Below are 15,370 nucleotides of genomic sequence, written 5' to 3'. Positions count from 1 at the left end.
CGTTCAGCGTCGTGGATGCCTCGCGTCGGTAACGCCCGCCTTACCGATTCTATGGCCACCATAAGGGTTCGCGGTTCAAGTACCTGCATCAATGGGGCGCGAGCTCCATGACCTTCATTCGAAATGCATTGCAAAGCGTATGCTCCACGATGCGCGTTGTCGAGTGAGTCTCATCGGCCTTCGGGCGGTATGTGTAACGGTGCAGTGGAGACAAGCGCGCGGTACCGATAAACAAGTATCAGCTACAAGTATCCGGCTACCGGCCAGTAGCCAGGAGTCGCCACGTGATCTCCTGCTGGAAAGCAGCGCACAGAAAGGCGCTGGCGTTTCCCGGGCGTGCATCGCCATCGCGGCTTCTTGCGGCCCCCGAGGCCGCAATACGTTTGCCAGGCCGCCGAGCCTGCTCACGAGTACTGAAGCTCATTGTTTACGGACTGCGACAAACTTGTTACTTGGCGACGGTTTCGTGTCATGATGGACACGAGCGCCTGCATGCTTCTCGCAACTTGGCGTCCCAGCTTGTTTTCAAGGTCCAAGTGATTCAACCATAGCTGAAGCTTCGCCTCCATTACGTGTTGGACAGATTCCTCGATGTCGAGACGCTCATCCATGGCAAGTACGGCGGCTGCTCGTAGGCTATGCATCAGGGCCGACTGCGCTGCCGCCGCCAAAGGTCCCGTTTCGCTGTTGGTAGTCTGCTGGGGTTCAGCGGATCCGACACGTTCCAGCAAAGCAAGTGCAATGGAGAGCAATTGTTTCAAGATGCTCGCGCCCTCATCTAGTCGTAGACACGGGTGCAGCACCCATATCAGGAAGTAACTCAATCTGGTTACCCGGGGATCGATCACATGCTGTCGCAGTTTGCTCTGGAAAAGTCCGAGCAGAACCGGAACCAGACCGGTGGTCACCATTTCGATAACCCAGTCATGGGACGTAGGGCGGTAGTCTTCATAGAGATTGCTGCCCATGGCGGTGGAACCGGCAGCACCGACCTCTGCATCCTCATCAACGGTATCGTTGTCGTTGTCTCCATGTTTGGCGCGGGAGCTCGGGTTATCGGAGTCGTTCCGGAGCTCCATGGAAGCCCAAAGGTCTATCAATGCCTCTTCATTGTAATCGTCGCCTATCTGGTCCTTGTCATCTTCGAAGACACACCCGTCAACAAAAGCAAGCACGTCGCTATCGAAGAGACGATGCAGCAAATGCGCCAGACATTCCAGGGCAGCCTCGTTCACGTTGCGATTTCGCGAGTGCAGTGCATCCCGCAAAGCGACCCCCACGTGCATGAAAAGCACAAGCTCCAGAAAACCACCATACGTCCTATTTTCGTCGCCAACTGATGCCTGTTCTGCTCTGATTTCCGGGTCGATCACAGCCTCGCGAGCGAGCGTTTCCGGTGGCATTCGAAGCATATGCGTCAGCATTAGCCACCCATAAACAGACTGTGGCGCGTACTCACTCCGGATCAATAGGAACACCTCCGACAAACTGAAGAGCGCTACGGCGTCCGAACGCTCAGTCGGCGCCCGCCAGCAGCAGTGCTGCCAAGCAAGTGCATCAGCACTGGGGCGCCGCTCACTTTCTTCGGACACGCTGCCGCTCTCACGGGCAAGCTGCCGGTGCGAAACGCTTGTCCGTGCAATGCGTTCACGTGCCAGCGCGCCGAGCGTTGCGAATGCCGGAGCGTCCCGGTGGCCTGCGGCCGGGAAACCTGCCGCCGTTGACTCAAGCTGTGGAGGAACAGAACCCTGCCTCCTCGCCGGCGACTCTGTCCCTGATACCTGCTCCATATTATAGAACACACTCGCACAAGTGTGTTTTAGCACGGTAGGTGAGCTGGACTAGATTTCCATCCACTTGCCGTACTTGCGAAAAACGTAGATCGCTCCAATGAAAAAAGCTAGGTTCCGAACGAACTTGAGGTTCTGTGTGCGCAGCTCCTTCGTCGTCCACTCTTTCGCAATGGAATCTTTTACAGTTTGAAGCGACACTCGTTTTGGTGGCAATGTGCTTATCTCGTCCATGGTCTTACTCGGTCTGCAACGAATGTGTTTCGACGTCTGTAGGCGCTTGCAGGTCGCTGCGCCTCCGTGTCGCTGCGGCGGCAGTGCAGCCCGGAGCGTTCATCGCTCGCAAACGGCGCACTCGTGGAGACTATACAAAAATGGATTTTCATGTCCATCCATTGTGCGCGGCCGATCAGAGCATCGCCCGGAAACCCTCGAGCCGACGCCCTCTGTGTGGTACGGCAACGTCGTTCTGTCTCCGTGCAGCGACCACACCGGCGCTATAGGCGCTACTGCTGTCGCTTTCGGCAGGCACTAGGCACACACGATAGGACATATGAAACGACCAGAATATCCGAGAAGAAGTATAGGTAATGTAACGTGAAGGTAGGGGTTGATGGATACCTCACCGCGCAAAAAAACACACAAAAAAGTAAGAAAAGGAAAATGCGCATAATCGGAGAACGCTGGCCTAAGTAAACGTTTTGTCAATGAAAAAAAATCGCCCTGAAACGCAGGAGTTCACGGAGCGGATCACGTGAAATCGGGGCCTGCAGTCGTGTCAGCTGCTCATCGAACACTAAGCTGCTCAATTTGTTCCTGCTTGCACGTCTTTGACAAACTTGCTTTGGATGTACGGCTTTGACTTTTGAAGTTCTGGAATATGAGCGTACGGGTACATACGCAGCTTCAGGATACTCGGTTGTATTTTAGGGCTGGTTTTATCGACGAGTTGCCGCAGGGCTTTTTACCTTGCCGGAATCAAGATGAATCGTGACGCACTCGAACAAGGCATCGTGAAATACCCGATATCGTCATCCAATGCAAAGATGCAAGCGTTCATGCTTTCGAATTCGTTATGCGTAGCATGCTTTAATCGCGTATTCTTGAAGCTGAAATGACCGATATCATCATCCAATGCAAAGATGCAAGCGTTCATGCTTTCGAATTCGTTATGCGTAGCGTGCTTTAATCGCGTATTCTTGAAGCTGAAATAACCGATATCGTCATCCAATGCAAAGATGCAAGCGTTCATGCTTTCGAATTCGTTATGCGTAGCGTGCTTTAATCGCGTATTCTTGAAGCTGAAATAACCGATATCGTCATCCAATGCAAAGATGCAAGCGTTCATGCTTTCGAATTCGTTATGCGTAGCGTGCTTTAATCGCGTATTCTTGAAGCTGAAATAACCGATATCGTCATCCAATGCAAAGATGCAAGCGTTCATGCTTTCGAATTCGTTATGCGTAGCGTGCTTTAATCGCGCATTCCTGAAGCGTTCCCTATGTTTGTTTGAATGCAGCTTGATGGCGCAGTCATTCGAGCCGCTCGATAAACGACCTGATCACAAGCTCGGGTCGAGGTTCACGGAACTTGTGACGTCAAATCCTGGATTTTGTTCGGAATATAGATGCTTCGCTCCTTGTGGCAGTCGACGAAACGAGATTCCACAGCAGCTATATATCCATTACAGGATTCGCAAGCACAGACTCTGTCGTTTGCCCTGTTTCTATGGCAAAAGAGTCTTAGATCCGGACCTTCGTTAACGTAGCGATTGCTTTCAGCGGAGAGCGCGTCATCGGTTTACTTGTAGGTCGCGTAGAGAGATCGGAAATTCTCGAATGCTTCGCCAACCTATATCTGCATTCCCGAACAGGGTTTTTATTATGGACAACATTCCCTGCCACAAATCCTCTGTTTACTGGAATCGCATGCGCTCGCACGTGCAGTATGCAGCATACTGGCTGAAAGGATCCGATTGATAAAATCGCGTGATCAAGGGAAATGATGCTGGGCGCGTAAAATGGGGTAGCGCGCCCGATGGAGCCTTCTGTGTTAGAAAAGCGCATGTACCGAGCGATGAAAAGAGCCTTCATGTACCGCTGGGTGACTCTCGGAAGAGGATGCGAAGGAGGTACGCTGACCATACCGAAACACCTGACCACACACAAGTGTCACCGGCGCGAGGCGCACACCGAGTCTGCATACAAAGAAGATGAATATGGGAAGCGAAGGGCGGATCTCAGTAACCGCCTGCGCATGAGATTCATTGACAGTAGTGGAAGCAGCGAGATGAGAAGTTGAAAGCTCCGATCAACATCCGTCGACTGCTGGCAATGGATCTCGAGGCAAAAGAGAGACCCGCGCATTCAAAGACGGAGCTGCATGAAAGGAAAAGGAAATGATCGCAGAAAAAACGTCCGCGGATGCTGGTATTCAGATGTGTATCTGTCGGGGTTTCGCAAAATGGACCTGTCCAATTTTATACTAGTATGAGTCTATGGCCGTCGTGGCGAACGCAAGCCCCATGGCTTCACTGGACCGAGGCATGGCTGCTTGCGGCGGTGCGTCTCGTCTACAATTCATCGACAGTAGTGAGCCGTGCCTCAACTCGTGCGGCACGCAACACACGATAGACGTCGCTTCGGGGAACGCACTCCAGTTTGTATCGGGGTGTTTCACAGCGAGCAACGTTAGCGTTCGGTACCGATTAGGCGTAAATAGATACTGGAGGACAAGGCTCTCGAGTTGTTTCACGCTGTTCCTATGGTGGAAAACTGGGGTATTGGGTTCATCGTAGCACAGCGATGGCGGACGGTCCCAGCACAACGACTTTGGTTGCCTGCGGTGAACAGCACACACGGAACGCTCGCCCGTCACCTGTCACGAGGGCGCGGCGCTCGAGCACTCCGCGCACAGTCCACCATAACGAAGAGCAATATTCCGCCGCACATTTTGGAGAAAGCGAAAGCAACCCCATCAGAAAAGCTCCACAACCGCGTGCATCATCCGCTGTGCACGCTGCGAAAAATCATCGAAGCTTATTTTGAAAACGAGCTAGGTGCGAAGCAAGGGCGACCACCGGTTCAGTTTGCAAAGTTTCATGACTTGCCGCCGATCGTCAGTACGCGCGCTTGCTTTGACGAACTGCTGGTCGCTCCGGACCACCCGTCCCGCCGTCCGACAGACACGTACTACCTGGATGAGGCGACGGTGCTGCGTGCCCATACGACTGCACATGATACGGAGCTGCTGCGGCAGGGCTACCGCGCGTTCCTCGTCACAGGAGATGTCTATCGACGCGATTCCATCGATAAAAAGCACTATCCAATCTTTCATCAAATGGATGGTGTGCGCGTTTTTGCGGATGCGCCGTCTGAAGCGTGGGTCCTGGAAGACCTGAAGGAGACGCTGTACGGGCTGGCGCAGTACCTCTTTCGCTGGCCGAAGAACTCCGAAGCGGACAAATCCCCGAGGACGTCCGCTTTGAGTGACGCCGATGCAGCACCGATCCCGGTCAGATGGGTCGACGCCGAGTTTCCGTTTACGCGACACTCGCTCGAATTAGAGGTGCTGTGGCAAGGCGACTGGCTCGAGGTACTCGGTTGCGGTGTGATTCAACCCGATGTGCTGCGGGCTGGCGACGTGGATCCCGCTAAGCACTCGGGCTGGGCGTTTGGGCTCGGCCTCGAGCGACTCGCCATGGTGCTGTTCGATGTACCCGACATCCGATTATTCTGGAGCTCAGACAAGCGTTTCATCAAGCAGTTTCAGGACGGAGTCATCACGCAGTTTCAACCGTATAGTAAGTATCCACCCGTCTACAAGGACGTATCTATGTGGGTGAAGGACCAACCCGAGGCCAGCGACGGGAACGGCAGCACAAGTGGCCGTCTGTTCCACGAGAATGATCTCTGCGAGCTCGTGCGAAATCTAGCCGGTGATCTTGTGGAGGACATTTCGCGAGTGGATGAATTTGTCCATCCCAAAACGAAGCGACGGAGCATCTGCTATCGGATCACATACCGGAGCCCGGACCGCTCTCTAACCGACGAAGAAATCAATCGTATTCAGAATCAGGTGCGTGAATGTATCCGTTTGGAGATGTCGGACGTGGCCGAGCTTCGCTAAAGAATTTGAGCTGACCGATGTTTGGTGCGTACTCCAGCAAAAATCAGAGGTCACCTGATCGGAGGCTTGAACTTCTCGGCTTCGGAAACAGGGTACCACCGGACTTGAAAAAGCGTGCATGTAAACGATTTTTACTGATTCGGGGATGACCAAACCGCTTGATCCCGTGCAATCAGGAAAAAGGTCTATGTTCCAAATGCAAGAGCCTGGACGCCTTGAGAGTCACCCCACCCTGGTCTGATAGATGAGCGCAGCTGACTGCATCAGAAAAGGTCGTTTCGCGGTGTTCCTCGATGCGATGCCTGCGTTCGTTCCGATGGTACCGGAACGGCTGCCATTCTCATCTAAGCCGAATACCTGCAGGTCTTGAACGTGACCAAGACGCAAATATGGTGTGCTGGCGGGTACTCGGCCGCAGTACTGCAACATAACATGCACAACCCCGAGCAATGCTTCTATGGACGCGGAAAACATTGCTGTCGAAAAGCGGTCAGGCGCATGCGATGCTCGCTGCATGCGCCTCGCTCCCCGGTGGGTACCATGTACGCCAAGAGATAACAGACTGTGATGATAAGACGCTTTCATAACAAACGCTTCGCACTTTAGTTGGCATGTTTGCTGCTTTTCCAGCAGCCAGTCAAAGAAACAGCCTCGGCTGCCTTGTCCGTTTGTTGCTAGTCAGCGGTTCAAGGGCGCGCGCCGCCCCTGAACCTGAACCGAGTTAGCTGCCATACAGCTCGTCTGCCGCTCTGGAACCTCCGAGGAGGAAGAAAAGCCCAGAACCAGCGCCAACTACCGACCTTCTTTCAGTTTATGCCAAGGTCGGTTGTCCAGCGGGCACACGTTCCGCGTCTCTAGCCACTTGTTGATACAATGACTGTGGAAAGCGTGGTTACAGATACCCCAGGTCACAACACATTCACTCGCGCGTGCGTTCTGGGGATCAGCCTGGCACTCCAAACAAAGGTCCATGATATGATTGCGACAGATGGCGCAGTTATCCACGCGTAGGTCCCAACTCCACGCCGCCACAGCGTTCCACTGTTTCACTTCGAATCGCTTCTTCGGATACTGAGACCCCGACTCTACAGCACGCTCTCCCTCGACGGGGATAGCGCCCTTGGAAGCACCTTCGATGGCACTCATGCTAGGACCACTGCACAGTCAAAACGTCCACGGGAGCACTGTTCTGGTGCCTTCGAGCCAGCGCGCATCGTTCACGAGCGTTCCGCGGAGCGACGCGCGCCTTTGTTCGCGCGTGCTCCAGTCCGGGGCCTGGGGATCGACGACGTTTTGCGCTTGTCCAGAGGCGCAGATTGGCTAGAAACCACGAGTTGAAGACCTGCATGCTATGCATAGAAGCCTGATAGGTATAGAAAGAGCAACCGAGCTTTCCTAAAACAACAGCCTCGTTGATGATTCACAAGTTTGGTCGCCCATACACCGCCAAATGGAGAACATCGTTCATCACCCCGTACTTCGTCGCAGCCCTCTTCCTGTATACCCTTTTCCAGGTTCCTCTGTCCTGCTTGCAAACAACTTGGCTTTCTATCGTTCAAACTCCGTGGGGCAACTCGCGCATGAGAATCGTGTTGCGCTGCATTTCGTACGAGCTTAGTTTCCACCGATCAAGTGCGTCGAAAGCGTCTCGACAGTTGCCAAAGGTTGTCTTCGCATTACCGGCTTCATAAAGGAGTCGTTCGCATCCGCCGTGCCCTTCTTCTACGCACAGTTCTCTACCTTCGCCAATCCTGAAATGCTGTATTGCTTCTCTACTCGTGCCCGTGAGGACGTCGAAAGCGCGCTCCGTTCAGCTGGCGTGCCCGCGCCTGAGAAGGCGACAAAAAGGTAATGGACGAGTAATGGATACGTGCATTGCCGAGGCGAGTTTCTCTCCGAGCGTCGTCCCAGTGCGTACGAACCCCGAGGATTGAAAAAAAATTGGAGAATCGCGTCTCAAACTATGTCATCCGCTGGGTGAACGACAAGTTAAAAACGAGGCTGGCCTCTGCGAAAAACCAGAAAGCGTGCAAAATGCATCGGGACGAGCGTCTGCGAAGGTCGTTCAAGATCTTCCGTTGACTGCGAGGAAATGGAAAGAAGTTTACAGGGGTGATAGAGACCCCAAGAATAACAATCTGGATGAAGAGTACGAAACATAGACCTGGGTCGAGCGAAGAGGCTCAATTCGGAGCGTTCAAAGTAGATGAAGATAAAGGCTGCATGGCGAATGCGGATCCCCTGTTGAAGAGCGTCGTGGACGTCGCTGCAACTCTAGAACGAGAGCACAAATGCCTGAACAGAAACCAGATGAAGCCGCTCAAAGTTTCAGGGCTCGGCGGGACCGGGAGTCTGGCATTATGGGGGTCAGGAGGCAAACCAGCCGACGGAATGGCTGCGTCAAAACACAACTCGATGCTCTGAGCGCCCTACTGAGCAGACGGAGAAGCCTCGTACGCCCATCTCCGAGAGCCAATCATCGTCCAAATGGATCATCTGGACGATCCTTGGTTGGAGTGCATGAGTCCATGCTGGAGTCGTTAACGGTTTCGGTTGCGCGGAGTCAAGAATCGAGCACTTGCCGCGTTCTTCCATGAATTGGAAAAGGAAATGACCGTTAAGCACCGTCGATCGCTCGTGGCCTATGGCGCTGGACCTGGTGCAGCACGCAAGGGACTCGCTCCTGCTCCGTCGACGAGAGCGAACACCGAGTGCAGGAAACGATGCTGATCGGTTCTCGTTGATGAACTGAGGACCATGTCAACGCATCACGAGCGCGAGTGGACACTGAAAACGGTAGATAAGAAGAGCGTGAAACGGAGATGGAAGCACGAGATGGTGTAGGGTAAGCTGACTGAACGTCAGGTGGTGATGGAGACCAGGGCAAGTGGCATGTTATGGTGTGACGCTATCAGCAGCCATGCGCGAAAGCAGTTCCTGCAGCGGGACTGGATTCTCAATCGTCAACATGAATGGATGGCACGTGCCTCAGGAGCTTTCAGAGCGTTTGTGTCGAGCGAAATTTCGACGGAATCATCTAGTTCCCCGTGTAGAAATTCGGATGAAATGTTGAAAAAGTTCTATGAAAAAACTAGGGGACAGGAAATGGGGCACTGGATTCCCGCATGTACCACGGCAGTCAGGTGGTGCAATCAGTGATCGAGCGATACTGGAGCGCCGCATAAATGTATACCGAACACGCTTTTCATGGAACATTCATGAACGAGAACGGTATTCCATTATTTTTTATAACTAAATATACACTATCACCGAGCATATGCACTCAAACGAGATCGCTCGGGTCGAAGCACCTCATGGGATCCAGGTATTGAATATTGCATGGAGCACACGGAGTCTCGATGGAAAATCCTTATGCAATCTGGCATGTCGAAACCCTTTATCATCCAAGAAATGACAATTGATCCCAAATGAAGACTCAAGAGCCGCTCGGTTGCATCCAAAAGATGCACCTAGTCGTACATACGTCCACGCTCGAGGAACGCAATGACGCTCGAGCCCCGCCATATCGAATCAGCGTTCGAAGCACGGTGTCGCGCTCGCTTTTGTCGCATTCGAGTCGGAGCCGGGCGTGCACTCCGTCAGGTCAGGCGGCGGGGAAGCTGCTCTTAGCAACAGCGCTGAGGTAGCGTCCCAGCGTATGCACCCCGAAGCAATCGGCAAGCGCTCTTTTCGCAGAAATCTGCAGTCGTTCGCTGGTGAGTGATTCCCCCAATCCAAATGCAGCTAGATAGGACCGTTCCGGAGACGCAGTTCCACTGCTGCTTGTAGGCGGCATATTTTCCCCATACAAATACAGTCTGATTCAAGCGCACCGATCACAGAGAGTTGCATACGCGGCGGATACGACGCATGATGCTTCAGATGACGAGCATCGTGCTCTGATGAAAAGCACTACGCCCTTCCTGAAATATAAAGCAGCAATCCTACAGGCGACGGTGATGTGGACTTCGATTCTGACGCCTAATGCATGGTGGAGATTTTGCGGGGTTATCGATCCAAGGAAATCGCGCGTCGACCCATAGAGGAACATCGCTGGCCCGAGGCAACACTGAACCCGATCGTCTGGGAAGCGCCCGAGAATTTTGGCGCGAAAGTTCCTGGCGGATCGCGCGTGTTGTTTGCGCGACGCGGTCGCTGCCCACTGTCGAGTAGCGCGCTTCGCTGAGAAACGAACTGCCGTCTCGTGCTCATAAGCATGGGCACCGAAGAAGATACAGAGGGAATCGTACACGCAGCTATAGAAGCACTGAAGTCTTGCGACTGCGATCGTGGACGCGTCAAACATGGAGACACAGTGTGCACACGCCTTTCTCATATTTGGGAAACGGTACTTTGTAAAGTGCCTCAGCTGCACACGCCTGTTGGGGAGCCTTTACTCAAACGGTCAGTTTGGCAACAGTGGTGCCAGGCAGTAGCTCGGCTGGCGTCACTGAACCCTTTGAAGCGTGCTCAACCACCTATGCGTGGCGTCCTTGCGTGCGTGCTTCTCGAGTGCCTGCGTATCTCGGCACCGAAAATCCCGTTCGACGACGAGACATTTCAGGACGTGCTTCAAGTCTGTATCCAAACACTCGAGGACTTGCGTATCCCTGTCACTCACCAAAGCGGCCGACCGGTGACGGAAGGCGCTGACGGCCCCGAACCCTGCTCAGCGAGCAGTGGCTCGGTGCCTACGTCCCAAACAGGTGAAGTTGCAGAGGGGCATCGCTGGAGTCTCCGAGTTCTCGAGCTCGCTGCGAAAACTAAGGTTTTTGTGCTCGCGCATGCATGTCAAGTGGGCTCTCTCGTGGAGCTGCTTATGAGCGCTGCAAGCAACATTACGCTAAGTTATCGGTGCAAAATGCAAATTGCGGAAATTATTAGTTCCACTTTAGTTGAACAAGCGCAAGAGACGGATCCATGGACAGGATCGCTCGATACGATCACTCGCGTACTCGATCCGGTTCTCACAGCCCTGAACGTTCAGCTGCCGTCTGTCTTCCTCGCTGCAACAGAGTCCCAGATGCTGTCTGAAAAGCCATCATCCGTGCATACCTGGCGGTTCAGTGCGCGCAACATTGCCGAGCAGATCGTCCAACGCGCGTCAGAGGTACTTAAGGATCCGCTGGTGAGGTATCTGAGAGAACTACCTGCTGAGAAGAGATACAGTCTGATCGAATCGCTCTACTTCACCGCACCGGGTGTTCTCCAAGGTGTCCTGCCGGACCTATCCGCCGAGTCACGGGCGCGCGACACCCAGACCAGATTGCGCTGTGTGCAGCTCATCGCAAAGCTTTTCGCTCGGCACTTTTCCAATATCAGCGGAAGCGGTACCCTCTTCAACGATTCCAATACAGTCAGCAGATCCTTGTTCCTTGACTTGCTGGAACGGTTCCAGGACGTCGAAGCAGGGGTGCGGGCTGGTACAGTGTGCGCAGTCCATGATCTCCTCATTCAGCTGCATCGCCATGTGGATCAAGGAGCGCTCTCGGTGAAGGACGGCCCCGCAGAATCGAAAGTTGTCACCGGAACGGCGAATCCGCTCGTTGAGCAGATGCTCAACGAACTGGATCGCGGCCTGCAGGATCGCATGCTTGACCAAGACGAGCAGGTGCGCCTCGCAGCTGTGCGAACGGTACTCTCCAGCGAGCATCGTGCTGCTCGCTTGGCGCTGCGCATTGTCGCGCACCTGCCACTGGCGAGTACGACTTGTCTCAGCCGAGCTCGTGACAAGCGCGCTGCTGTGCGGCATACTGCGATTCAAGGACTTTCCCGCCTCTATCGCGCGTTTCTACGATGGCACCACGAGCAGGTCCAGAACACTGCCTCTGAAACAATCGATGAACGGGACTCGATACCGCCGAAGGTACACGAGTGGATATCACAGCTTGTGCGAGAGTTGCTCGCCTCGTATATTCAATTAACGCAGGTCGGGTGCGCAGGCAACGTGCCCACGGATGAAATGATAGGCTCGATCGTTCAAATCGAAGCCCTGTTCTACGACCCGCGAATGAGCATCGCTGATGCGCTGTCGTGCTGGCGTGAGGCCCTGCAGGATCCGCACGCACAGCGGATCAATCGCTCCTTTGGGGTGCACGGATGGACTGCGTTTCCCGCGAATGATGCACTGCGCCTCATGATGCGTGCACGCGCGCAGTTTCAGCGGGACATGCGTGCACTCTTGGATATGCGTGATGAGGCGCGGCAGCGTTGCCGCCTCTCGGAGAGAAGCTTCTCAGACACTGCTGCCAGTCTATTGGATCGACTAGCTCGTAGTCTGGGCAAGCCGGCCACTGTTTGCAATGTTGAGGACCAAGTGTGCGGCGTTCGTTTGCTTCTCGATGTCATGTTAGGGCGGGATGAACGTGTATTCCAAAATCTGCGTCTTTTGCTCCACGATCCTGGCAGCGAGTACTCGACAAATTCGCTGCCCTTGATTCGTGATACCGTAGAACGCTTGACCCGCCGAAGCAAAGCGGCAGCTGAGTGGTTCCAGGCGCTCGTCTTGCTTCGGATGGTGCCTTGTTTGGGGCGCCCATCGGACGTTCATATGCTGGTGGATATCGTTTTGGGCCAGCCCGAGGGCGCTAACGCCGCTTCCGTGGAGTGTGCGCTGCTACTCGAGGCGGCATCGTGTTATGGTGGCGCGTTCCATGAGGCTACGCTAACGAGGCTCGTCGCGGCAGTGCCGCATCAGGCTGCGCTGCGCGTCCTATCCACACTTGGTCCGTGCTTGATGAACATGGGAATCGAGTGCAGGCACAGTCTAGCACGGTGCCTGGAGACGTATCTGCTCGGACAGGTCGCGGAAGAGCGCAGCTTCCGCAGTCTACGCTGCATCAAATTAGCAGCCAGCGTTCTTGCAACACTCTGGGCATCAGACGCATTGACGCCGTCCTGGGAGCGAATCGTTCCTCAGCTGGAATCTCGTTCTTTCGAGGCGCTGAAAAGCGGGAACTATGACGAGTGTGCTTGCGCTCTGACAACCATGGCAAAGATCGTCCGCTGTGCACCGAACACGGTACCAGTTCCAACGCAAATCCAGATTCTTGACGTTTGTCTTCAGCTGCTGACCGAGAGACCACCCGATGTGGGCGAGCCTCTCACCGTAGCTAGTATTATTGCCGCATGCAGCATCCTGATGAGCGGATTTACCGCACTGCCTGGAAACGCGTCTGCGCAGCGGTCGAATGCGCACGGGCATTCGCTGGAAGCGGACGCACACGACCCAGCGGCTTCGTCGCTCCAGGTGCGCGCAGGATGGAGCACCGCTCAAGGACAGCAGCTCGCGAGCCCAGAACGCGTGGATCGTTTCCTTCACGCAGTCCTGTTGCTGGTCCTGCAGCAGGGCGACTGGAAAGCCCTGACCAGGCACTCGAAGTCCGCAGATGAACTCGTGAGCGCGCCCGTGCCCGTATCGGACGCTGTCTTGGATAGCGAACCGTGTGCGCGTTTGCGCTACTACGCGGCCAAGTCCATCCTGAAGCTCGCCCGAATACGCACCATCGACCAGGCATTGCTGCCAGCGGAGCGGCACATGGTCTGCCTACTCATGCAGGATCCGATTTTCGAGATCCGTCACGATTTTGCGCTCAAGCTCTTCCGCGGACTGGCGTGCGGGCTCCTGCCGTGGCACTGGATGGCGGGCCTGGTACTTGCAGCCATCGATCCGGAGCGAGAGAATGTCACCAATGCGCGCTGGTACTTGACGGCGCTGATTCGCCAACGACGCCAGCTAGTCCGAAGCCTCGAGCAACAGGCACTCGCGACTGCCACCGAGGCGGCCGTTTCCTATCTCGCCCTGATGCCAGAGTGTGTGTTGCCCTATGTGCTGCACCTGCTCGCCCATCATCCTGATTATCTTATTGATGCACAGAACGCATTCGCAGACAATCGCAAGTATCTCAGTTTTATCCTGGACACACTCCTAGAACATGAACAACACGTTGGTATCCTGATGCAGCTTCTTCGTTTGGTGTCGGCGAGTGAGATTCCACCCCCTGTGCCGCCGCTGATCGGTGGCGGAAACGGAGAAACCCATGGCCGTCATCGACGTTCTAGTATGATTGTCGGCGAACCGATCGCTCAGGATCTGAACCTCGCAACCCAGATCATGACTGAGCGCGTGCACGAGCTAGCGCTGCTATGTACCGACATTCTGAAGCAGAAGCAAGCCCACAAGCGATGGGATCTCGCTGAGTTCCCCGGCCCGATCCGCTTACCTGGACCGTTTTTCACGACCAAAAGAGATGTGCCATTCGCTGAGACGAGGCAGCGATCTGGTGATTCGCCGCTGCGTTCAGCTGTTGCACTCGCCCCGTAGCTGTGCGTACATCCATGTACGCATGAGTGTACGTACGTAGGTACATACGTACGTATGCATGTATGCACACCGTGGATACCATCAACACGATCAGCAGCGCACACGATCCTCGGCCTGGCGCACGTGTGACAGTACACCTGCTGTCGGTCGCGCACCATCGCAAGAACGCGCTGGCTCCAGGTCGAACGAGGCACCAGGTGCACCAGGTGCAAGCATGTGCACGACGAAGCGGTACCCGTAGCCGGCACCGACCAGCAAAGCATCGCCGCTGGCGCGAAAGGCCTGCACCGCCTCCCCATGCAGCATGACGAAGCATCACGAGAGTGCGAGGCGAGTCGCAGCTGCCGATCCTGCACCACGTCTAGGGTATGCTGGCTGCGCAGCTACGTGTCATTCGAACGTTAGACGCAGTGCAAGCGCGGGCACCGGAGTGCCTGGTGGCGTGTCCGTGCTCCCGCCGCACTAGGTCGTTGTTCGTGCGTGCCCTGAAAATCCCGGAACGAACGTCCGAAACGGTGTGGCAGAGCCATTCTGCATTTGAAGGTCAGCAGCGGCAGCATCTCCAGCACAAGAGCAAGCGCTTGCGGCATGCTCGGCATTCAGTAGGTGACAGTAGCGATCGATCGATCGATCCAGGCTGAACGTGATAGCATCTCTTGACGAGTCGGGGACTGTTCAAGTATCACTGGTGGTGCTCGCGCGCATCCAGGACATCCCTGGTTCGATTGTTCAATCCGAGAGCGTGGATAGCGCTTTGGAAACTGGATACAACGCGTGTATAGGCATGCGCGGCATCCGCGCGCCTCACAAGCATCTTCACAGGAACTGTCAAGCGGTATGTCCGTTCGCCACGTCATCACCGAGAGTTTAACCACCACCATCACCACCACCGCTACTGCTACTGCTAGCACTAACACCACCATTCAAACGCGATTGTAGACAGCACCTCGGTATCGATGACCTGTGCGGGTCGTCTCCTCACATGCAATGCTCAGGGTCTGCACGTTGCAGTAAGCGCGCGTTCCGCCACGGTCCGGACACGTCGCTGTCATCCAGTCGCCGGCGTCGTCCGGTGCATCCATAAACCCGCAGTGTTGCGCGAGACAAGCGCCACGGGCTCAGCGCTTTC

General features: G+C 55.0%; 4 protein-coding genes across 4 annotated transcripts; 2 read left to right on the top strand and 2 right to left on the bottom strand.

The window, feature by feature from the left end:
- Nucleotides 1–404: 404 nt before the first annotated feature.
- Nucleotides 405–1,790, bottom strand: CYME_CMQ355C (hypothetical protein; the record flags this gene model as incomplete). The annotated part of the gene is made up of 1 exon (XM_005538190.1): nucleotides 405–1,790. One exon carries the CDS (start codon nucleotides 1,788–1,790, stop codon nucleotides 405–407), a length of 1,386 nt encoding a protein of 461 aa, XP_005538247.1.
- A 2,763-nt stretch (nucleotides 1,791–4,553) lies between these two features.
- On the top strand, nucleotides 4,554–5,918 carry CYME_CMQ354C (phenylalanine--tRNA ligase, mt?; the record flags this gene model as incomplete). Its single annotated transcript, XM_005538189.1, has 1 exon — nucleotides 4,554–5,918. One exon carries the CDS (start codon nucleotides 4,554–4,556, stop codon nucleotides 5,916–5,918), a length of 1,365 nt encoding a protein of 454 aa, XP_005538246.1.
- A 792-nt stretch (nucleotides 5,919–6,710) lies between these two features.
- On the bottom strand, nucleotides 6,711–7,064 carry CYME_CMQ353C (ring-box protein 1; the record flags this gene model as incomplete). Its single annotated transcript, XM_005538188.1, has 1 exon — nucleotides 6,711–7,064. The coding sequence occupies one exon, from the start codon at nucleotides 7,062–7,064 to the stop codon at nucleotides 6,711–6,713; it is 354 nt and encodes a 117-aa protein (XP_005538245.1).
- A 3,070-nt stretch (nucleotides 7,065–10,134) lies between these two features.
- On the top strand, nucleotides 10,135–14,241 carry CYME_CMQ352C (hypothetical protein; the record flags this gene model as incomplete). Its single annotated transcript, XM_005538187.1, has 1 exon — nucleotides 10,135–14,241. One exon carries the CDS (start codon nucleotides 10,135–10,137, stop codon nucleotides 14,239–14,241), a length of 4,107 nt encoding a protein of 1,368 aa, XP_005538244.1.
- Nucleotides 14,242–15,370: the final 1,129 nt, after the last annotated feature.

This window comes from Cyanidioschyzon merolae, chromosome 17 (genome assembly GCF_000091205.1).
Source record: "Cyanidioschyzon merolae strain 10D DNA, chromosome 17, complete genome".
Lineage (NCBI taxonomy): Eukaryota > Rhodophyta > Bangiophyceae > Cyanidiales > Cyanidiaceae > Cyanidioschyzon > Cyanidioschyzon merolae.
This window is presented reverse-complemented; position numbering and strand designations above follow the sequence as displayed.